This window comes from Schistocerca gregaria, chromosome 5 (assembly GCF_023897955.1).
Source record: "Schistocerca gregaria isolate iqSchGreg1 chromosome 5, iqSchGreg1.2, whole genome shotgun sequence".
NCBI lineage: Eukaryota > Metazoa > Arthropoda > Insecta > Orthoptera > Acrididae > Schistocerca > Schistocerca gregaria.
Genome location: NC_064924.1, coordinates 240892221 through 240918156, shown reverse-complemented (window position 1 = coordinate 240918156; position 25936 = coordinate 240892221). Strand labels below are relative to the sequence as shown.

Sequence of the window (25936 nt, the reverse complement as noted above, 5' to 3'; positions counted from 1 at the left end):
ATGCACTAAAGTATATTGCTATGCTTTTTTCCTTTCAGTTTGTTATGGATTTTCATAGCAATGTACTGTTGAATTTGTTATAGAATTTTAATCTATAAGAGGGAAACATCTTTTATTTAGTATCATAGATATGAGACATTAAAAACTGAAATATTGACTATAAATAAAGAGAATAATAGTTTAATAGCAGAAAAGCAGTCCTGGGTGTGTGTAATACATCAAACAGAAAAACAACAAGACCACAAAAATATGTGTATGCATACAAACTTTAAAAACAACAATGCATGCATTATTTCTGTTGATTTCACAATAAACTGACCCAGTCAAAAAGCTTTAGATAAATATAAATGGATGGTGGTGACATAAAGTAGAAGGAAAGAAGAAACTGGAGCAAAATTGAGTTTCTAGTAATTGGCTGAAAAATATCACTGTCCCCAACTGAAAAAACAATGTGCAGTCTGGCATTAGATTGCAACAATGGGAAAACGTTTTAAAATTTTGGTAAATGCAAGACAAGTGACTGCACAAACGGATTATGAAACCAAACTAAATTATAGAGATGTCTTTGTAGTATGTTGCAATTAATTTTTTAAGCAGCAGTGAAGAAGAAATTATTAACGAGACAAGAAACATGATTCATTCAACAAAGAATGTCTGTGTGAGATTCTGGCTGATAGTTAGCGGAGTCATAAAAAAGAATGTCAGAGTCATAAAAAAGAATGTCAGTGAGGGACAAATATATCTACAAAATAAATTGTGCCATCACAGTTCAAAGACTCAAACAAATTTCTGTGAGAAAACTGCCTCAAAAAGGATGATGTGTGTTTAAGTAAACTGGGGTCTATAACACCTAGAGGAATGTTTACAATCTAAAAAATTATTAGAAGCAAGGGGAACTTAAATGGGTTGATGGCGGTGAATAATCATATGCTCTAGTTGAAACAGCAAAATATAAGTGCCACACAAAAAAGGAGGCACTACAGAATATGCTTTCAGAATAAAATTCACAACATGAATGTCAGAAAAAGAAAAATTAGATATAAATACTGCATCAAAATATCAAATACACTGGTAACAATAAAGCAGAAGAACTCCTGACTGAAATACAACCAGGCACATTAAGCATCTGTGAATGTGGGCTAACTGAAAGCAAGATAGAGAATCTGACAATGAACAACTATAGCTTTGACAGTTACTACAACTGTGAACATAAAGGTGGTGGAGATTCTGTATGTATTAAAACAGGACAGCTTCTAAAGACTGTAAACAGCAAAACTAACCGTAACTAGAGAAAAAAACTTTGAAATTTCTAGTGTAGAGACAGATGCAGAATGTTTTATGTGTACAGATCACCAGGTGGCAAGATTAGCATCTTTCTGGGGAAAAAGCAAGCTAACGTACTAAAAATCAAACAGTGGAAAATCCAGCATGGAATGTAACAATATTATGAAAAGGGAAGTTGCCACTCCGTATATAGCGGAGATGCTGAGTCACTGATAGGTACAACAAAAAGACTGTCACAAAAAGACTCCACCACAAAATTCTCCTGCTATGCAATCCCAAATTCTTTGAACCCATAACACACATTGAAACCTGCTTTGCAGGAACTTGAGGAACATGCACAATGCCACCTCAAAAAGCTCTCCACCCTGCTCACTTTCTACTCCCACCCTGGAGTACCACTGTCCGTCATCTGTACAATAAACTCCAAACCTACCCCCCATCCCCTCATATCTGACAAACCCTGTCTCGCAAACCTACTACACTTACCCCACCCCCCAAAACTCCTCCCACCGCCACCACACAGAATCAAGAACCTAAAATGACGCATAACACAGTAATGAGCCTTTCCTCCAGAAGCCTTAGCCACACAGAAATATCAGTCCTTTCAAAAGGCCTCACCTTTTGCCCCACTCCCAAATTCAATCATGTAGGAGTTGTTAAAGAGCTTCTCTCCTGGTCCCTGCAGTGGAAACACTTTTTTGCCAATGACCCTACCAATCCGACTCAACCAAAGACCAATATCCAACCCTGCCTAACCAGTTCACTCCACCATCCACCCGTGATCCACCCCCACTGCCCCCAAATCACCCCTGTTAAATTTTCCAGAACTTCTTAACCTCAAACCTTGCCTCAACATCATTCCCCAAATCCCTCAACATGCAAACCAACCTTACATCCACAGAAAGAACCACAGTCCACCATCTAAAAACTGATCCCAACCTTATAATCCTACCTGCTGACAAAGGCTACACCACTGTTGTTATGAACCACAAGGATTACCTGGTGGAAGGACTCTGCCAGCTGTCAGGTACTTCCACATACAAACCTTGCCACAGTGACCCCATTCCAGAAATCCAGCCAGATCTTCAGTCACTCTTCAAATACTTAGGCTCAACCCAGAACCTCTCCCCAAAGTCCATCTCTCTAGTCATCCCTACAACTCTTCGCACTCCTACCTTCTACATGCTTCGTAAAGTCCATAAACCTAGCCACCCAGGACACACCATTGTAACCAGTTACTGAGAGAATCTCTGCTTCGTAGACCAACACCTTCAACCTATTACCTGGAACGTGCCCTCCTCTATAAAAGATACCAACCATTTCCTCCACTGACTCTCCACAATTTATGTCCCTTTATCACACAGTGCCTTGCTCATCACTATTGATGCCACCTATGTTTACACATACATCTCTAATGCCCATGGCCTTACCACTATTGAACACTACCTTTCCCAGTGTCTGACAGATTCCAGACCAACAACCTCCGTCCTAGTCACCATGACCAACTATATTCTAACCCACAATTACTGCTCCTTTGAAGGCATTACCTACAAACAAATCTGGGGTACAGATATGGGCACCCACATGGCACCATCCTTTGCCAATCTTTTCATGGGCCATCTAGAGGAATCCTTCGTAAACTTCCAGAATTATAAACACCTCACCTGGTTCAGGTTCAGTGATGACATATTTGCGATCTGGATTGAGGATGAGGACATCCAATCCACATTCCCCCAGAACCTCAACTACTTCTTCCCCATTTGCTTAACCTGGTCCTACAGAATCCAACAAGCCACCTTCCTAGATGCTGACCTCTGCATCAAAGATGACTACATAAGTACCTCTGTCCATATCAAACCTACTAACTACCAGCAGTATCTTCATCTTGACAGCTGTCACCTGTTCCATACCGAGAAGTCCCTTCCATACTGTCTAACCACCTGTGGTCATCGCACCTGCAGTTGTGAGTGGTCCCTCTCAAAATATACTGACGGTCTCACTGAAGCCTTTATGGACTGCAATTATCCTCCCAACCTTGTACAAAAACAATTCTCCCGTGCCTTATCTTCCCAGTCTCCCACCACCTCCCAAAATCCCACCATCCAGCCACAGAGGAACATTCCCTTCATAACTCAGTACCACCCAGGACTGGAGCAATTGAGTGACATTCTCGGCCAGGGTTTCAACTACCTCTCGTTGTGCCCTGAAATGAGAAATGTCCTGCCCACTATCCTTCCCACCCCCACCGTCCACTGACGGCCATACCCCTGTAATAGAACTAGATGCAAGACCTGTCGCATAGATCCTCCCACCACCACCTACTCCAGTTCAGTCACAAATATCACCTATCCCTTCAAAGGCAGGGCTACTTGTGAAACCAGTCATGTGAACTACAAACTAAGCTGCAAACACTGTGCTGCATTCTGTGTGGGCATGGCAACCAACAGGTTCACAGCAGATCTTTCCCATCAACACCAGCTCTTCTGAATTGCACAGCTGGGAACTTTTCGTGCAATACATTCTATGATCCCGTAACCCTCCTGGCCTCAACCTTCGTTAGTAACTGTCCTCACTCATCCAGCCCCTTCCCTGTTCCCATTCCAGCACTACACAGCCACCATTCCACCATAACCCCCGGTCTTTTTACTTCTCTCCTTTTCCACCACTTCCCCCCACCCTCCTCTCCCTACCTATCCCCTGCCCTCTGTCTAACCTGCAGCATTACACTGTCCACCACCCCTACCATACTATTCCTCTTCCTTCCCACCCCAGCCATTTTTGCTGAAGTCTTTTTGTTGAGCCAATTTTCAATTCAGCATCTCAGCTATATGGTGAGTGGCAACTTTCCTAATATTGTAACCCACTAAAAATGAATAGGAAGAGAAACATTGTTGTATGTGCAGACTTCAGCACTGACAGGAGAGAAGGATCAAAAACAAAACAAGAATTTGAAGAATTGTTAACACAGTATAGCATGGAGGCAACAATATTTGCACCAACAAATGTGACTTCTCAAAGTCAGACCATTATTGGCAACATCATCACTAATATCAGCAGATGTAACTATGAGTCACATGTAGTTCAAACAGAAATATCTGATCATCAGTGAACAGATGGTCTGCTTCTGCAGAAGTAATGATATAGTATAAGACACAAAACAAACAACCAAAGAAATCTGCAAAATATTAAGATCTTTAGAACAATATTGAGTAGGGAAATCTGGAATGAAAATCTACAGGTACAGAATGTAAATGAAAAGTATTATACCCTTATTACAACAATTAAATATCTTTTAATGTAGCATCCCCCAAAGAAATGAGAAAAGAAAAGCTGCAGGGTCAAACACAGTGGATTACCAGTAAAATAGTACAACATTGTAGGAAGTTGCAGGACCTGAGACAGTTGGGCAAAGCTGAAAACTATGAAGTATTATAAAAGAAGTACAGAAAAAAATAAGGTGGATAGAAGCAAGAGCAATTAACACAACCATAATAAACTCAAAAAATAAAATAAAATCAGTTTGCAATGTAATTAATGTTGAATGAAAGGAAAAAGATGGATCAAACTAACAGAGATCAAGTCAGTGAAGATAGACAACACAGTGGTTGCAGATGATAGAGAAATAGAAGACTTACTTAGTGATTACTACATAGAATATGAACTGACGAAAACTGTAAGGGAACTGAAGTTCAAGAAATCAGTTGGTGATGATGAAACATCAAATTACATAATAAAGATGGTAAGTGAGAAAATAATCATACCATTGGTGGACATAGCAAACAGCTCTTTCAGAGATGGATTTTTTCCAGAAAAACTGAAAATAGGCAGGGTGGTGTCAGTGTACAAGAAAGGGGATGAGAATGTTGACAACTACATCTACATCTACATCCTTACTCCGCAAGCCACCTGACGGTGTGTGGTGGAGGGTACTTTGAGTACCTCTATCGTTTCTCACTTCTATTCCAGTCTCATATTGTTTGTGGAAAGAAAGGTTGTTGGTATGCCTCTGTGTGGGCTTTAATCTCTCTGATTTTATCCTCATGGTCTTCTTGTGAGTTATACGTAGGAGGGAGCAATATACCGCTTCATTCCTCCGTGAAGGTATGTTCTCGAAACTTCAACAAAAGCCCGTACCAAGCTACTGAACATCTCTCCTGCAGAGTCTTCCACTGGAGTTTAGCTATTATCTCCATAACGCTTTCATGATTATTAAATTATCCCGTAACAAAGTGCGCTGCTCTCTGTTGGATCTTCTCTATCTCTTCTATCAACCCTATCTGGTACGGACAGTTACAAGCCGGCTTTTCTGATAACAGGTTTCTCAAAACTCCTGGAAATGCTGATGTATAAAAGATTAGTTGACTATTTGGACAAATGCGGGGTGTTCCAGGAGGAATGGTCAATATTCAGGAATATGACAAGAATGACCATTTGACACAAAAAAGTTTAATAAACATGGGCTGTAAAATGCATACCTTAAAAGCTACGAGCACTTGTTCATCTTTGTTGCTGTGATATACATCTCCAGTACTAAGCAAGTGTTCACAGCTCTAAGGTATGAATTTTAGAACCCATGCTTACTAGACTGCTTTTCTTTGAATGATGTTTCCTATCTTATCCCAAAATATTGACCATTCCTCCTGCAACATACTTGTCATGCTTATACCATTACAGTATGGTTACAGAAAGAGTAAGTTTACTGAATCAGTAATTGCCAGTCTGATAGAATACAATATACAGTCATTACATGAAAAAAAAGTTGTATCAGCAATGTTCCTGGATCTCTCCAAAGCATTTAAGATTGTTGACCATGAAATACTGATACAAAAATTGGAAGACTATGGCATTCAAGGACAAGCAGGAAAGTGATATAATAATACTTAAGCAACAGAAAACAGGATGTATCAATAGGGAATTCATACCAGTCAGAAGCCAAAGGTATCAAATAAGGAGTGGCACAGGGTTCAGTAGTAGGGCTACTGCCTTGTTAACTGTATAGCTGTTGAAGAGAAAGAGTAGAAAATAATGTATACAGATGACATGACAACACTGAACCATGACCAAAATGTGGAATAGCTTGAGAGAAGAGCATATATTTCTGCAAATGTCACCACTCTTAGGAAATGAATTGTTTATAAACCTGAAATTGACTGTGTATACAGTATTCAGAAACAAAGAGAACAAGAAATTTAGAGGGGGATGAAACAAGTCCCAAAGAAGTAGAATTCACAAGAGTCTGAGATATTACCTTGGATAATGAGCAGAAATGGAAACAGTGTATTAATTCCACCTGTAAGAATCTCAGCTCTGTCATATTCATAGTAAAGCAACTATCACAGTAAAGAGCTTCTGCACACATTATACCATGGACTCCTTGAACCATCCATGCAGTCTTGAGTGACACTGTGGGGAACTGAAACATGCAAGAAATAAAAAGAGTGTTCAAATTAAAGAAAAAAGCAATTAGAGTCATTTCAAGAAGAAAGGCTTGAAAAATGTAGCCATCTTAACTTTTACATCTCTGTACATATATAAAGCAATAATATACATCACAGAAGATAGCACAAAGTGGATTACAAATACTAGTGTACACACCCATAACACATGGAGGAAGAATGATATATGAAGCACACCCCAGCTTCTGACACTTGATAAAGGACTTTCTAAGAAGTCTGCCTTAAAATATATTGTTATTTGTAATCAGTGATATAAGACTGTAAGTACAGGTGATAATGAATGTTTTTTGGTTTTGATGTGTCCTGTATTAAGCATACTTTTACTGTACAAAATATAATCGTACAGGATCAAATAACACTCAATACAGTGTTGAAACCATTTCCTATAAATAATTCTGAGTTGTTTGATATAGTTTCTTGTAATAACAATGCTATATTTACACTACTTGCATTTCCCTAAAGACTCTGGACCATCTGGTCAAAGAGGCAAGTCTACTAATATTACTTTATGAGACTTTTACTTCATTTATTTAATAAAAACTCTCCCTTGTGTCTCTCCTGGATGATGGGGTTTGACTATTATACAATTGTACTTCTTTCTAGCTTTCTTATGTCTGAATGAAGCACTTTATTAACCTAAGATGAGTTTTTTAGCATTTCATTATGTGAGGGAGGGGTTGTCTTATATTTGCAGATTATTAATTTGTATTGCAGGGGCTTGGGGGAGGAGGGACCATGGACCACCCACTCAATATATTTTAGTCATAGTAACTTCTAAATTCCAAATAGAGTGAAAGTAAACAAAAATAAGAAGACAAAGTACGAATCACCATAACAATGAAGTGATGAGTGGTGGAATGATAGAGAGAATATTGTTGAGCTATCAGATATTTTTTGTACTCTAATAAACACTCAAAGCTCAAACATGCAACAGTAATTAATTTTATTTGTTGTGCTTTTTAAGTCCTCTCAATTATCATTTATAATTTGATATTTTGTTGACTGTGACTCATATGAGAGCTATTCAGAAAGTAAGGTCCAGTCAAGTGTGAAATGGAAACCACAGCATGCAGCTTAGCATAGATTTGTTGGACAGTGTCTCTAGCATGTCTGTTGATCATGTCACAGAACTATTTTCAGTTCTGAGTGCACAATGAGCACGTAAAAGAAGCCTGGAAAGTAATGGCACCCACCAGGTATGAATGCCTGTGAGAAATTTTGCCTGATTTCATGCAGCCTACCCATCATAACTATCATGCATTTTGTTCTTCATGACAATTTTTTGGCCACACATTGCAGGGGAAATGAGGACACTCCTGCAGAATTTTTGATGGGAAGTGCTTGATGACCCACTCTACAGCCCAGACTTAGCTCACTCTGATTTTCATCTCTGCACACATGAACTGGTGGCTATGAAGACAATATTTTGGCACAGGAAACAAGCTGCAGATTGGTGTAGAGATTTGGCAGAAAGCACAGGTGGCTGCCTGCTATGATGAAGGTTCTATGAAGTTGGTACAAAGCTACGACAAATGTTTCAGTTGGGTAGGGACTATGTAGAGAAGTAGCTGGTAGATGTCGCTAGGTGTTGCAAATAAAACATTTTTGATTTTCACTGAGGTTTCCATTTTGAGACCGATCAGACCTTGCTTTTTGAAGAGCCCTTTTACCGAGGAAATAAGGACTGCAGCTCTCACATTGTAATTGAGTGTGATGGTGGATGATGGTTACTTTGCTTCATTTCATTGTTAAAATTTAGGTTTACCTGGTGCTAGAGGACGACCTGGTATCCAAGGCCTACCAGGCATGGATGGTCGCCCTGGGCAGACTGGTCTTAAAGGCTTCAGGGGTGACCCAGGACCACCTGGTGGCAGGTAAGAAATGCTCTCAGAATATCAGTTGTTGAGGTACTTCCCATTCTTATTTTCTCTTGCCGTTTTCTTTTCTTACTTTAGTGATGAGTCTGGAGTGCACATCTACCTATTAGTATATAAATTTCATCTCAGTATTTATTACTAGCAGAAGTTAAGACACATAATAAATTGTAAAAAAATTTCCTTCTTCTCTGCTCCTCTGTAATATGACATACATCCTCATTTTAATTTCATTTAGTGATTTTTGAGAATCTCATAAGTAGTTATGGAAGATAAAGGGTTGGTGCAGCAACAGACAGATAAACTCAAATATAAGAAAAGACATAGATTAAAAGCCCAGAATTTTTTAATACGGCATTGGCAATGTATCGCTTTAATTATCGGCAGCAGACAAATAAGGACAGTACAAGGTGAAAGTATTAAGTGTTAAATAAATTCTGCACTGCAGTAACTAGAAAACTTTTTAGAAGATGTAGCTTATATACAAAAAGTTTACTAATATTAATTTGACTTTTACTTGAGTATTGCTCATCTGCTTGAGATTCTTATTGGTTAGACTGCTTGAAATATTGTGAAAGTTTAAGAAAGAGCTGGATAATTTATGAGTAATATATCTGGTTGATTTGAGACAATTACAAACATTTTCAATAAAATCTAGCAAAACAAACTGCATCAGAAATATTATGCATCAGTCAGTTAACTACTTTTGAATTGATAAGAGCTTATATTCACAAAAGATTCAAAGAACATGTTTCATTACTCAATAAATAAATTGTATAATAGTGTAAAATATAAAATGAGAACATAATATCATTCATTGTTTTTCACTGTTTGATGTACATGCATAGAATGAGGATGAAGATACTGGTATCACCCAGTTCCCTCTGAAAGGTGTCTTCCAGAATATTGATGTAGAAGCTAGACAAGGATTTCAAGACAAAATTTACTCTCAATCTTGATTAGAGCAAGAGTTTTTTCCTTGCAATCTATGACATACTGTCTGAAATCTGGTGATCAAAAATTACAGTAAAATTTGTGAAGCTCATGCAAGTTTGAATGTGGGCTGTTAATGTTCCAAATGAATGTAGTTAAATAAGTGTTAGAAAAACAAATTAAGTATGTAAATCTCTTTCTTTCAGTGTGAAGGGTATAGTTGGAGATGTTGGTGATCCTGGACCTTCAGGCATACCTGGGCTGAAGGGTGTAAGAGGTGAGGCAGGACTTGCGGGCCAGCCGGGCTTACCAGGATTAAAAGGACAGCGAGGCTTCCCAGGAGATTTTGGTCTTCCAGGAATGAGTGGCCTCCCAGGCAGGAAGGTATGTAAACTATAACAGGGCTAATAAGTAAACAGTATTGCTGCCACCCATTCCATATCAAACGGTCCCTTCCCTACAGCCTAGTCCTTCGTGGCAAACGAATCTGCTCCAGTCCTGAACCCCTCAACCATTACACCAACAACCTGAAAACAGCTTTCGCATCCTGCAACTACCCTCCCAACCTGGTACAGAAGCAGATAACCAGAGCCACTTCCTCATCCCCTCAAACCCAGAACCTCTCACAGAAGAACCCCAAAAGTGCCCCACTTGTGACAGAATACTTCCCGGGACTGGATCAGACCTTGAATGTGGCTCTCCAGCAGGGATACGACTTCCTAAAATCCTGCCCCGAAATGAGATCCATCCTTCATGAAATCCTCCCCACTCCACCAAGAGTGTCTTTCCGCCGTCCACCTAACCTTCGTAACCTCTTGGTTCATCCCTATGAAATCCACAAACCACCTTCCCTACCCTCTGGCTCCTACCCTTGTGACCGCCCCCGGTGTAAAACCTGTCCTATGCACCCTCCCACCACCACCTACTCCAGTCCTGTAACCCAGAAGGTGTACACGATCAAAGGGAGAGCCACGTGTGAAAGCACCCACGTGATTTACCAACTGACCTGCCTGCACTGTGACGCTTTCTATGTGGGAATGACCAGCAACAAACTGTCCATTCGCATGAATGGACACAGGCAGACAGTGTTTGTTGGTAATGAGGATCACCCTGTGGCTAAACATGCCTTGATGCACGGCCAGCACATCTTGGCACAGTGTTACACCGTCCGAGTTATCTGGATACTTCCCACCAACACCAACCTATCCGAACTCCGGAGATGGGAACTCGCCCTTCAATATATCCTCTCTTCTCGATATCCACCAGGCCTCAACCTCCGCTAATTTCAAGTTGCCGCCGCTCATACCTCACCTGTCTTTCAACAACTTCTTTGCCTCTGTACTTCCGCCTCGACTGACATCTCTGCCCTTACTCTTTGCTTTTAAATGTGTCTGCTTGTGTCTGTGTATGTGCGGATGGATTTGTGTGTGTGTGTGTGTGTGTGTGTGCGAGTGTACACCTGTCCTTTTTTTCCCCTAAGGGAAGTCTTTCCACTCCCAAGATTGGAATGATTCCTTACCCTCTCCCTTAAAACCCACATCCTTTCGTCTTTCCCTCTCCTTCCTGAAGAAGCAACCATCGGTTGCGAAAGCTAGTAATTCTGTGTGTATGTTTGTGTGTTTTGTTCATGTACCTGTCTGCCGGCGCTTTCCCGCTTGGTAAGTCTTGGAATCTTTGTTTTTAATATATATATATATATATATATATATATATATATATATATATATATATATATATATAGAAAACAGAAAGAAACTTCCACATGGGAAAAATATATTAAAAACAAAGATTCCAAGACTTACCAAGCGGGAAAGCGCCGGCAGACAGGCACATGAACAAAACACACAAACACACACACAGAATTACGAGCTTTCGCAACTGGCAGTTGCTTCATCAGGAAAGAGGGAAGGAGAGGGAAAAATGAAAGGATGTGGGTTTTAAGGGAGAGGGTAAGGAGTCATTCCAATCCCGGGAGCGGAAAGACTTCCCTTAGGGGAAAAAAAGGACAGGTGTACACTCGCACACACACACACATATCCATCCGCACATACACAGACACAAGCAGACATATATATATATATATATATATATATATATATATATATATATATATATATAAAACAAAGATTCCAAGACTCACCAAGCGGGAAAGCGCCGGTAGATAGGCACAATGAATAAAACACACACACACAGAATTTCGAGCTTTCGCAACCGGCGGCTGCTTCTTCAGGAAAGAGGGAAGGAAAAGGAAAGATGAAAGGATGTGGGTTTTAAGGGAGAGGGTAAGGAGTCATTCCAATTCCGGGAATGGAAAGACTTACCTTAGGGGGAAAAAAGGATAGGTACATACTCGCACACGCACACGCACACACACACACACACACACACACACACACACACACACATATCCATCCATACATACCTGATGTGACTTACCAAACAAAAGCGCTGGCACGGCGATAGGTACGCAGACAAACACAAACATACACAAAAAATTCAAGCTTTCTTCAGGAAAGAGGGAAGGAAAGGGAAAGACGAAAGGATGTGGGTTTTAAGGGAGAGGGTAAGGAGTCATTCCAATCCCGGGAGCGGGAAGACTTACCTTAAGGGGAAAAAATGACAGGTATACACTCGCGCTTGCGTGCGCGCGCACACACACACACACACACACACACACACACACACACACACACACACACACACACACACACACATCCGCACATACACAGACACAAGCAAACATTTGTAAAGGCAAAGAGTTTCGGCAGAGAATATATATGAACCTGAACAGTCAAGAAATCTAGATTAATGAGGGTGGGATGAACTATGTTTTTATGGACTCATCTTGAGAAGCAAATCTACCACTTCTATTTGTTACACTAATGCCTCTGTAGTTTATATAAGTTGTTCTTAGAAGCAAGATTACTATTCCTGGGTGACAGATGTAAGTTATTTGAAGCAAAAAAGAAGTTCAAATGCTTATTTACTCTACTTTGAATGGCACTCAAGATAAATACTTGTGAATGTTTATTATATGTAATTGTTTTAGTGTCCATGACATAACCTAGGAGGTCTTCTTCTGACATACTCAGCTTTCTTCTGTACGCTTCTGACATAATACAATCACAAAAATGAAACTCTGATGATGTCAAGTCGGGAGACCTTGTTGGCCAGACAATGATTCAGAGCACAGACTCTAAACAGGACTTGTTCATGCACACTTTGTCAGACTAATGAGGAGGAGTTTTTAAACAATAGTGTTATAATTTGCAGAGTAAGGAAAGTGTTATCAGACCTAAGCACACTTGAGGATGTAATGTGCACTGCACTGAATTTGGTGATAATTCTCTTTTGTACACAAGGAATCATGACTGCACTCTATGCTGTTCCTATTAGCTAGGCACAGTTCAAAATCAGTTTCTAAAGTAGCATAATTATTTGCAGTGGGTTCAATCATCTGAAATTTTGGTAAACTAACTGCCTGTAACTGGTACATTTCATGAGATTACACAAGTTAAAAGTATGTCTGTGGATGAGCAAAGAAGTACATTGAAAATACATTTGTAACGTAGGAAGTCTTCAGTATTTTCTAGCTGGGAGGGGCAACAGAGGGAAAATCATAATGCAAATGCTAGCCAGATTTTTTTAAAAATGGTTCAGATGGCTCTGAGCACTATGGGACTTAACATCTGAGGTCATCAACCCCCTAGAACTTAGAACTACTTAAACCTAACTAACCTAAGGACATCACACACATCCATGCCCGAGGCAGGATTCGAACCTGCGACCATAGCGGTTGGGCGGTTCCAGACTGAAGCGCCTAGAACCGCTCGGCCACACCGGCTGGCCAGCCAGATTTTCTAAAATATTTTTGATGTAGATAAATCATATGAAGTAACAGTGTATCATATTTACTGCCTATCTGCATGAGGATCCATTGTGAAGTCACATATTATAATCTTGAGCCACAATTTTTCTCATCTGAAGACTGTTATTGTGTTTTTTATTTAATAATTACCCAAGTTCATTGCCAAGTTTTGACTTTGTTAACTGCACTTCAATGACTGGACATAATTGGTAATGAAGTGGTCATCATATGTTAATGACTAGAAGAAAATGGAAACTTCGTGTGATGTGGAAAATAAAATTACAAGACAACAAAAAATATTTCTGCATCAGGGGATGAATTTAATGCTAAAATACATATGCTGTCATTTTGTGTATCCAGCTGGTGTGCCAACACCAGAAGGCAGCTATCTGTCTTCAATATGGGTCGAACTATAATGATACAGAGTGTGATGGATGGATAATAATGAAATGAAATGACCGTATGGCATCGTTGGCTGAGAGGCCCCTATTCGGGGAATATCGGCTGCCAACTGCAAGTTTTATTTCATTTGACACCACATTGGGCGACTTGTGTGCCAGTGATGAGGATGAAATTATGATGAGGACAACACAACACCCAATCCCTGAGTGGAGAAAATCTCCAACCCAACCAGGAATTGAATCCGGGCCTGCTTGCATGGGAGGCGAGTACGTTACCACCCAGCTAAGCAGGTGGACTAGGATGGATAACAAATTGTGATTATTTACAGCAGATATGTCTCACATATAGGATGAACTACTGGATGGTGGATAGTTGAATAGTTACATAGAAAGGTAGAGAGAAATTTGTCTTGAGCTTTTAAGTTTCATCAGTCTTCAAAGAAAAACAATTTTAACAATTTTAAGACACATATGCGGGTACACCCACTCACTTCTGATACTCAGGTGTATTCGTCAGAAGTGTGAGAAGACAGTAAAGAACAGGAATAGAAGATGACAGGAGGTTGTATGAGACAGGAAGATAATGGAAGAAGTGAGAGGGAGAAGGAGAACAGCAAAGGCGTAGGCAAGTGCACACACAGGATAGATGGCAGGGGGAAATAGGCAAAGAAAGAACAATCAGCCAGGAAAGAAGAGAACAGCAAGGACAAGAATAAATAACAAATAAAAATGGAAGAAATAAATTATTAATGCACGTAAAGATGTAGAAAAGTGAAGGGCAGGAGATCAGTTGTTTGTGAGGTGTCTGCTAGGCCCCAATTCTCCACCTCTTTCTCCCCTCTTTCCAGTCTCTTGCCCTATGATTCAAGCCTTCCTATTTCATTTCTCTGTCTAATAGGCTTCATATCTACAAAAGTGTTTGATCTTTGCTATATTTTGACTCTCACATTTTCCTGCAGTTTCTTTCACATTCTCCTTCCATTTCCTCCTTCACCCATGTGCAAACTAGACCATACCTTCACTTACCTCTCAGCATTGACTCTGTATTTTTTATTCTATTCTCTTATTTTCTCTTCTCTGTGCTCAATAAAATATTTTCCTATGTACGCTTCCTGTGGCATTCATACTGTCCCTACAACTTCAGCATAGTTCCTAGTCGTATTATTACTTTATAAACGTATGCCTGTGTCCCAAAACTGTTTTGCTCTGAAGAGGAGTGAAAGTTCAACATATCAGCAAATAATTACCTGAAATTTTCATCTCCAAGCTGAGAGATAGGTAAAATTTACAACAAAGATTCAATTTGGATTAATAAACAAAAATGACAGGCCACTGAGTAGCAGGTATGTAAAGTACTACCTATACATTTTATAAATAAAAAAGTTCATGGCAAACATTATCCCTTGTTTATAAAGAGGAACATAAAGGAAATGTTATCATCAAAAATAAAAATCTTGTTCAGTTAAGGCCTGTATATGATTTAAATCAGGTTTTGATAATGAATTTGTTTATGCATTTATTTATTTTGTCCATTAGGGAATAAGAGGTGAAGTTGGAGACATTGTTATACCAACAGCACAACATAAAGGAATGTCAGGTGATCCTGGACCACAAGGTCAAAGAGGTAAGCTGCTAATTTTACTTTATGAGTCTTTTCTCTTTTAGTTTATATATTTGATTTACATTCTGCCTTGTGTCAGCTGGGGCTTGGGACACTGAGTTAAAGAAACCTTAAATATCCATGCTGGACCATGGATCCTTATTGCCTAGAATATGCCTTGGTTGTATCAGAAGCCAATTGTGGGAAGAGATCTCTTAGTTTCCTTTGCTACTGTGAGACGATATGCAAACAAACTATTTGCTGAACTCAGAATTCTATTATAAATTACTCCAATGCGATTCTTGTGTGCTTAATGAAATCTGACTGCAATACAGGCCTCTGCTGAAGAATGGAATTGGGTGAGGTTGCTTGCCTCATAGCAAGTAGTGATGGATGTAAATTATTAACATCAAGTTAACCCTGTGGAAATTATTGACTAGGTTGTAGGATAGGATTGGTGTGTCAATGTAGGTAGTCTGAAATACCTGGAAAGATAATCAGATTTATTCCATTTGGGAATTTACATATGGTCATAAATCACATTAACAAGGAGATGCCTCTTGAATATGGACAGATTAACAAATTAACAAGGAGAAAGGAGTATAATACAAATCTACAACTATAAAACCTAGTGATGCGGATTGGCACTTCCTCTTAACTGAATGAGAGTGCAATATTATAGGTCACGTACTTTCCATCTTTATCTAATCACAGAAATAATGCGAGAATGTGCTGCAATGCTCAATAAGTCAGTGCCCACCTGTTTAAATTTTATGAACTGCAAGGCTGATCATGCTATGGCCAGAGCTGCATATTTTACCTATTCTGCTCTTCTGCTCGATGGAAGGGTCCCCAGTCAGCAGTTTTTGTTATGCTGTTATAACTATCAGATGTGATGTCTCTGCAACCACAGTAGTGCATGCATACATGACACAATCCTGCAAAATTATCCGGGGTTTTGGATAAGGTACACAGCTACTTCACAATCACTCTGTACTGGCTGGTACAGAGTGCTGTGTCCTTATCAGATGGATGCGCAAGTGTCTCCTTTCTGCCGAAAACCAAGTGTGATGTGCTGCTCCGCAGGTGTGGCTGTTTAGTAGCAACATTTTGACAAATTTTTCACTCATTAGCACTATTCCCGCTCAACTGTGAACGCACGGTAAACGCTGCTTATGTCATATTGATTGGGTGCCTGCTGGAGTCACCTCTCATCTGAAGAATTTTCCAGATGCTTCCTTGGTGCCAGCATCTAAACAGACAAATTCTCCTCCTCTGTCCCATGCTCATAAAATATGTATGGAGTGGAGGATTCGCGGAGGTTTATTACTTGCTGGTAATGTCACCCAAGATGCTTTTGTGAGCCCAGTGTGACACGGCTGATGGGAAAACAGTGTGTCCCTGCGTTTTATTCATTTGGGGTAGACATTCTGCTGGCCTTGCAGTGTTCTGCTGGAAATGCCACCTGCCTGTCGGGTGAAGTCAAAGCCCTGCCTCTGGAGACCACCCTAGCAAAGCCCACACCTCTGGGGTGCTAGAGGTTGTAAAATTCGACCTTCGGGCTAACGCTCTACTGGCTTCCCGCCACCATCACCCTGAGTACAATACTGCATGAAACTCTATCTGCAAAAATTATTTGCACTTAACGCAATGCAGCACATGGTCATTGCTCATCCCTTAGCCATCTCTGTTAGCATTGCGTGATGAACCACAAATTTGTTCACATACATGCTGCTACTTGTCATTATTGCCCTAAATGACTATTCATAAATATAAAGTGGTGACTGATGTGTGCGTTACACTTCCAGTGCATAGGTCATATAGGTTTCCACCTTGTATTGGTCCTTCCTTAACACTAGAATTTTGTGTTGGTCTGTACACAGCTTAGAGTATGATAGGTGGGGTACAGCCCCAATAAAATTCTGCATGAGAAGATTATGTATGTAATAATTAGTACAAATGTCAATCATAAATCAAAGAGAAAAGATTGGATGCCAATCCACATAGTGTAACATGTATGTTCATATTTAGATGAACACAAACAGACAATGTATTAAAGTAAATATATTAATGGTCAATGACGACATATGTATATGAATAAAGGCCAGCCCTAGGGCACATCTCTCTCACCATTGAGGGTGAAGTAAGGTGACACATTGTCTGGGAAGATATGTAAATATATTGACATTAATCATAGATAAGTTATAATAGTTAATTTATCATGAAATACTATATTTGACATGGGAGACTTCTGTAAATAACCTAGTGGTTACACAATAAAGAGTGTAACATCATCCAAGACTGTAGTCTTAACAAGGGAGCCTTCAGAATGAATATACCAGGTAAATGACAAGTCCTAATATTAGTGAAACAAACACAAAATATTGTCAAGGAACATGAAAGATTTGTGTCATGTTACAAGTTAATATTTAAAAATCCATAAATGGAACTGACTGTGCTAGAACATGTGGGTGCACACAGATTTATGATACAAATGTAGGTACACCTTAGGATAAGCTAGACATGACCAATCAAGCAAATGTGTGTTATCTCTAATCATTAAGAAAGGGATACAATGAAATCAAAGACATGTAAGTCAAGCTTCAGTGTTTCAATAATAATAATAAAATTGATACTGATTAATTGGAAAAATATCATAACACAGAGAGACACTTGTTGTACCTCCTTTAGGATTGTGGTGCACTTGAGTATTTCCTAATAATTCAAAGACTTCACACAAAAAGCCTCAACACTAACTTGTAGTGTCACATGCATTAACTGATATGTGCTCCATGGTGCTCTTGACAGGGTGGGTGCAGAGCACGGCGGGAGAGACGGGTGGCATGGAAATGTGTAGTGGATAACTCTCTAGCTGTGTTGATCACCATTGTAGTGTGAGGCTGTGGGCCCACACCAGAATTTTGTTGCTGCAATTTGGAGAGGCAGAAACTTGTGGCACTGGCGTCACCTCTGACATGGTGTGTGCACTTAAGTGCAACCGCCTTATTGATGATGTCAAAGTGGTGCTTCTGCAAGACATCTGCAGAAGCTGAGCAAACAGTGTAGGCAGTGCTATGACAAGTGGCGTATGCTGCTTATAAGTGAGTCTGATAGGTCCTTGGCTTGAGTGTAGAGTGCCCATGGTATCCTGTGACACAGGGAAACAATTCCCCAGGGCATGATGAGGAAGTGGATCAGTGGCCCAGGGCAAGCATATAGGGCACACTGAGCTGTGGGGGGAGCTGAACGGCAGTTCTGCGACATGGGCTGGCCCTGTGCTGCATTGTCTGCCTCCTCTCTCATGGCTTGTGCCAGGAACCAGTTGGTCCCCCCTCCATGTGTCCTGCACCCTCACCTCCGTCTCCATTGTAGCTGGGTGCAGCTCTGGCGGCATGCAGTTTTGTAGGCATGAAATACATCCAAGACAGTTTCGCCCACAATTCTTTACAAATGAAATGTGACCAATACAATCAAATAAACTAGGTATAACATGGTGACATATTATATATTAACAAATAACATCTTACACAGTAGGTGGTAGTAGTGGCTATCCTAACGATAAAAGGTAACTTGTAGTTCTAGAACTAGTGTGATGAAGGAATATGTGTGGGAAAACTTAAAGAAGAGAAATGTGCCTAGCACCATGTAAAGGAAGCGTGGAACCTTTGAGCATGCAACCTTGTGAATTTAGTGTACATGCACTTATTGTAGCATGCAATTATTAGTGATGGTGAGGTATTAGTACTTGAAATACTGCAAACCTGTGTAAATAATTATGAAATGCACAAAAGTAATTATTATTATGTAAGTACTTTTTTTTTTGCACCTCTATTTGCTACTCACCAACTACTGTACAAAACATGAAACAAGATGAGACTATATTAAAATTGCAGATTAGAAAGGCAAGGCAGAGGTCCCAAGGATGTAAGATTTTTCTGAATGTGGAATTGTCCAGTCTGGTGTTTGACAACTACTCTACAGAGATGACTCACTGCAAGGTCATATAAATCTCTGCAGGGTGCATGAATTCAGTGCTGTAGAGGCATTCCAATCTTATGAAGCAAGTTGTGTATCCGAAAATTTTGCAAGTGGCATTAGAAACTGTCAAATTGTTGATATGTCACACATATCATATTGGTCAAACTGCAGTGCATGTGCACATGCAATTACTGAACAATTTGTTTAGTTCTGGTTAATGTTGTGGGGAAGGTTTGTCCGATAGTACAGTGCTGATATTGTTCACAGTTGTCCCTACCTGATGAATATGTGACACCTCTTGAAGACAATAGTACAACTCAGACTCAACTAAGGTGTAGGGGAGTTACACAAGTGAAGAAAGTGGGCAGAGTGTGGCTCTTCCTACAATTGCATGGCCATATGTGCTCATGTGTCAAAACTGTTGCGCATTGCAACTAGTGCATATTACCATCCTGGGGATCATTACGTCAATGGTAAGGCCAATTGACACAAGCAAGAAATAGCGAGTTTTTGAGTGTTAAATTCCCTCTGCTATTTGTGTAGAGGGGTACAGAAACGGCACAGTAGCTCATTAATGGCATAATTCGGCACAGCTATCTGTTTCAAAATCTCCCACATATTTTTTCATATCGGAGTCCCTACTCCAATACCTGAATGCCTTACAAAGCCCTGCTGAGCATGTGAACATTACTTTGTGAGATCTAAAAGTGGTTAATGACATTTTATCTTAAAAATGATGCAATTACTGTTTGGTTAATGAGTGTTGTGCTCAACCAATATGTTCAGAAATGTGTGGACGAGAGCAACATGAACAACACCAAAATAACATTGGGTGTGTTCAGAAGAGGAGAAAAAAGAGAAATCTTAATAGTAGTCTAATCAGGAGACTAGGTAAGGAAAAACAGAAACCTAACCTAATACTGGGGTACCATCGAGTCCAGAGACACCCATTCCTAATTCACATTCCAACAGCACGAGACAGAGAAAATGGCTCTTAGCACTATGGGACTTAACATCTGAGGCCATCAGTCCCCTAGACTTGGAACTATTTAAACCTAACTAACCTACGAACATCACACACATCCACGCCCAGGGCAGGATTTGAATCTGCGACTGTAGCAGCAGCGCGGTTCCGGACTTAAGCACCGAGAACCACTCAGCCACAGAGACCGGCTAGACGAAGAGAAGAACAAAATGTTAGCCTGATATATACAAGAAAAATGTCCTGCTACTATGTCATTTGTCTGTGAGGACTAATAATGGACATTGTTCATTCCCAGAAGTGTTTCACAAGGCATACGTGAGGTAACCCAATACACTTTCTAATTCTAGCAAGTTTGCATGGGCTACTCTCTGGACATGGAATGGGCCATTTAAATGGAGAATAACTTGTGGCACTTGTGCTTGGCCTTATTGGATAGCCAGAATGATTTGAGTAGGACTTCTTCACCCACATGAAACACTCTAACGTGTGCATCCTTATTAGTATGTGTCTTCCTGCTGAGTGCAGCTGCCTTCATTCTTTCGAGTCCTAACTCGACAATGGTGTTGTGTTGCTCTCTGTCCCTCAGTGGAAAGTCCATCAACTTTCGAATGAAGTCAATGGGTTGTTTGCTTCTGAGCACAGTAAGTGGGGCATTGTGGGCTACACCACGAGGGGTCTCATTCAGTATGTTCTGAGACTCTGGTAGAAACACATCCCAGGATGTGTGCTGTTTGGAGCAGTAAGACCTACATAGGCTTCCAAGCTCTTTCATGATATGCTCCTTTGAACTGGGATAGTGGGAGGATATGTGAACAGGCTTCACTCTGTGTCTTTGTAATGTATCGTTCCAGAGATCACAGCAAAATTCATCTAATCAGCATCTCCAACTTGTGGCAGAAAGTCTTTTTGAAAGGCTTTTGATACAGTTAACGCAGTTGGATGTTTCAAGGGAGTTAGGGTAACAAATTTGAATATTAGTTCCAGAAACACAAGTATGTGGCAGAATCCTCATTTTGTCCATGGCAACAGTCCCATGAGGTACATTGCAGTCATTTGTTTTAGCTTGTTCGGTACGACTGGGTAGAGAGTTGCCTGCAAGTTTGTCGTGGTATGTTTAGATTTATGGCAAGACTTGCACACTGACAGTACTCATCTAACACACCTCTCCATATTGTTGAAGTGCATGAGGATCCTCAGCTTGAGGAAGCACTTTCTGTAACAAAAGTAGCTGTAGCTCAGGTGTGTTTGCTAAACGACTTTCTCGACTAGGTGTTCAGGAAGGCACAAAGTCCAAGTTGTATTGTCAGTACACCTACGGTGGAATAGAGTACCATTCCTGAGGAGGTAATATTGTCTTATATTCGCCTCTCATTTGCCCTTGTATTTTAGTTTGAGAGTGATCATTTTAGGGTCCTTGTCCTGTTGATTGCAGATATCCTTCATGGTCGCAGTCACATCTTCTTCAAACACGATCTTCCTCTTATGGTAGAAACTGAAATGTTCCTCTTCTAGGTTATTGTCAGTGATTTCTGCCAAGCCTATAGGAGAACATGACAAGGTGTCTGCAGTGATGATATCACTACCTTTAATGTGTATAATTTGAAATGTGTACTCTTGTAGGAGCAATACCCAACAGGTTATTTGCCTGTGTTTGAGTTTAGCGGTTAACAAAAATTCAAGAGCATTGTGGTCAGTGTACACTTTTGTCCTTCTACCATACAAGAAGTAGTGGAATTTCTGGAATGACCAGACAACAGCGAGTGCCTCTAACTCAGTCACTGAGTAGTTTCTCTCGCATTTTGTAAGGACACAACTGTCAGAGGTCATCATTTTTCAGACCATGGTTCCATTTCCCATATATTTTTGAAAGACCAAAATGCCTAAGTGTGTGAGTGAGCTATCCATCAATATGCAAATATCCTCTTCTAGGTTAGGGCACAATAATACATGCACATTAACTAATGCAGATTTTAGTGCTGGAAATTTATTTACTGCCTCTTTGTCCCACTGCCGTGGTGTGTTCTTTCCAGTGAGTGTACTCAGTCATTGTCTACTGAAAATCATGGTATGTAGGAATTTTGGTAAAAGTTAATGACCCCCCAGGAAACTGGGTAATTGACACTTACTTATGGTTTGTGGGAATTGTGCTATTGCTGCTATCTTCGTGAGGTTGAGAGAAATTCCCTCCTTGGTAATTGTGTGACCAAGGAAATGAACCGAGGTGGTGCCTTTGCATGATTTTTCAATGTTCTCTGTAACCCCGTGATCTGTGAATAAGTGGAACAGTTCACATAGCATGTAGTTGTGTTCTTCCCATGTCCTTTCTGCAATTAAGAGGCCATCAACATACTTAGTGACTCTCCCCTGGAGAAATGCGTTGAGTATCCCATGTAATCTGTGAATAAAGGTGGTGGAGGAAATATTGAGGCCGAAGGGTAGTTGTTGGAATTGATAGCACTTTCTGAAGGCCAAAACGCAGTGTATTTCCAGCAATCCAGATAATTTGCCAGAAGCTGCTGTGGAGGTCAATTGATGTAAAGGTTGAAACACCATGAAAGCTCTGCAGCAGCTCCTCTAATCTCTCAGGTCTGTCAGTTTCAGTATCAATGATGGTATTGACTTGGTGAGAATCAAATACAAGCGTAATGGATCTGTCCTTTTTTTCAACAACCTTAATGGGATTGTCATATGTAGATCGGGTGAATTCAATGTCACCGTCACATAACATTCATGATACTTCATTTGCAACTCTGTCCCAAAATATATGAGGTATGACATCAGAGCTATAAAGAAATTCCCATGAGATTCGACCTGAAATTTGTATGTTAAGTTTTTAATAGTGCCAGGTTTCGGCATGAAAACCCTGGAGTCATCCCTTAGAATATTATATAACTGCTCTCTGTCATGTTACTGCATATGTTGTATCATTTGGACCTTCTCTGTTATGACTTCTTGTACTGTTTCTGTCTGGTTGTCCTGATCCATACAGCTTTCTTCATGTTATTTGATCAGCTTTGGTGTCTGATCTCGTTTTTTATTTATGTAATGTAACTTGATGTTATTTGTGGGTAATTGTGCTTTGATGGCCCCTTCATCAAAGCGAATTGTGATCTCACATTCTCTATACAGAGTGACAGTACCTCTACTGATGTCAATGAGAGCTAGATGGTCTCCACAAGACAGTTAGCTTCTAGCTGATGTCCTTTTTATGTGTGCTTCCTTCACTGCTAAGGAGGGCCAATGTTTGTCCACATTGGAAAAAGGGAATGCATTCTCTGATGTGGCAGTTTTATGGCTGCCAATGTCAATGATGACATATAAAGCTACCGACCCTACTGTTATGGAGTTGATGAGATGGAGATCAGTACTGCTCTCTTCCTCCATGTCATGGAATTATGGGATGTTATTTCATGTTGGGGGCATCAGCTATGGTTGTTTGGTTGTTGCCATTGTAATAAAATTCAACAATGGGTTGAGGCCACATAATTCTGCTCACTCGCCTTTACAGTTTAGGCAGCAGTGGTCATTTTTGCCATTGTTATATTGTGGACCCTGTTTCTGGTCCCACCACTTAGTGTGGGTCCTGTCGTCATTGTAACTATGGTGGTCATCAATGCCATTACTGTGTCTACTGTTGTTTTGGTAGCTACTACTTTGCCTGTATTTGATTATCACGAAGCCTGTTGTTCCTGCGTAATTGATAATTGGTTTGTTGATTTGATCTTTTGTTTTCATGTTTGTTGCATCTTTCTATGACCATCACAACTTCCTGTAGTAGATGTCTGAAAGTGCCTGCATTTGCATCACACTGACCAACCAAAGCTTCCTGATATGTAAAAGGTAGGTCAGAGTAACAGATATTCTCTTCCAAATATGGCATGTCAAGAAGCTGGTTTTTTTCTCATAGGGCCTTCAAACATTTTTACAGGTGTTTTTTGATATATAGCCTCTAGGTCTGGACACATGGTGATTTCATGTTTGACATGAGATTGTTCTGCTCATGACCAGTAAATCAACCTACATTTTACTATAAATTCCTCATAAGTGTTTCAACACAATGCAGTGGGTTGCATTTTGTTGGCCGCATTGCTGTTCATGTGTTTATATAAGAATTCCATTCAACTTTTGAGTACAATGGCCAAGATGCAGGAAATGCATTCTAAAATTGTCTTTACCAAGCAATGGGATGAAGTTGGCTATCTTCTTTGAACATTGATAATTTCCTGTTTGACAGATAATGTTTAGAGTCAAACACTAAATCTGCCAATATATTCATATATTGCATGGTTTGGGCAAATTTTGCCTGTTTGATGTTTTGGGTGATACTGTGCAAATTGAGACTGCTCACAGGAACAGTACCAGCACTAAAATTCATTGACGTGGACTCTCACATAAGCCCAATGCGAGGCAGTGAGGGAGCACTGTACACAGTGGTCATCATTACATGTTTGGATCCATCTGCGTGGTACCACAGGGGTAAGAAGGGTTTTCAACAACAAGTAAACTGTTGTGCAATAGGATTGTGTTGTCGGAACATGCATTTACAGTTGTGATTGCATGCTCAATAGCTTTGATCAACTGTTTTGAATTTATTTGAATTTGCTTCTTGAAAAGTGGTGACCTGTTCAGAAACCATTCCTAATTTTTCATCCACTTGCTATAAATGGGTGGCGTGTTGATCAAATATTTGTTTACCTGTAGTAAACCCATTTGTAACTGACTGTGATGCTTTTGTGGCAGTGCAAACAGCATGTTTCATTCATTTTATTGCTATGTGTGTCATTTTCTTAGGTACTGCAGCATAACTTGAAAGTTTACTCTTTCATACCCAACAGTGAGAGATCATAAATTTTAGCAAGGTAACATTCTCACATATTTTAAAGTTTCTGTAGTCTCAACATTTCTGCACCCTTTCACTGGCTTTTGTTGTTCAGTCAGTCATCTCTTTTATTCTTAAATTATTAACATTCTACCAGAGTTTTGCTACTGTATGTCATTTTAATTAGAATGTGTTATAGTCATAGATTTCTCTTGGAAAAATGAAAGAAACATCATCATAGATCGTGGGGCATCTAACAGTTGCCTAAGTAAGGATATATTTCAGAAGGGAGTAGTGACCAGAGAACTATTTATTCAGGGGGCAAACAGATTACATGGCCAAGAAGATGTAAATGATATGTACTTGCAGCACTGCCTGCAGTAACTTTTGTTTCACCAGGGAAGATTCATTACCTAATTACCCTTGTTAAAAAGACATTACACCACAACAAATGAAAAATAGTTGGTGAAGAAAACAACAGCAATACGATTAGTCTGGTATGGCTGACTGGAAATAGAAAGGTCACATGAAATCAAACAGTAAAGAAAAAGGCTGTACTAGAGTGATGGGCTGAAGGAGGGAGTTGTCAGCAAAGTGAAATTTATCGTACATGGCAATTATTGAAGAAACAGGTCACAACTTGATGATAAGCTAACTAGTATCTAACGATAAGGGAAAAGAAATAAAGAAAGCAACAACAGGCATGTCTGCTTCATTATCAGATTCTCAATAGTTAGA

General features: G+C 39.9%; 1 protein-coding gene across 1 annotated transcript in view; it reads left to right on the top strand.

Annotated features, from left to right (window-relative positions):
• The window catches only part of LOC126272030 (collagen alpha-5(IV) chain-like), a 545215-nt gene that overhangs the window by 481489 nt on the left and 37790 nt on the right, over positions 1-25936 (top strand). Inside the window, exons 27-29 of the mRNA XM_049974535.1 lie at positions 8500-8614; positions 9754-9931; positions 15353-15440. Of these exons, the coding sequence (XP_049830492.1) occupies positions 8500-8614; positions 9754-9931; positions 15353-15440 (381 nt within the window). The remainder of the gene's footprint in view (positions 1-8499; positions 8615-9753; positions 9932-15352; positions 15441-25936) is intronic.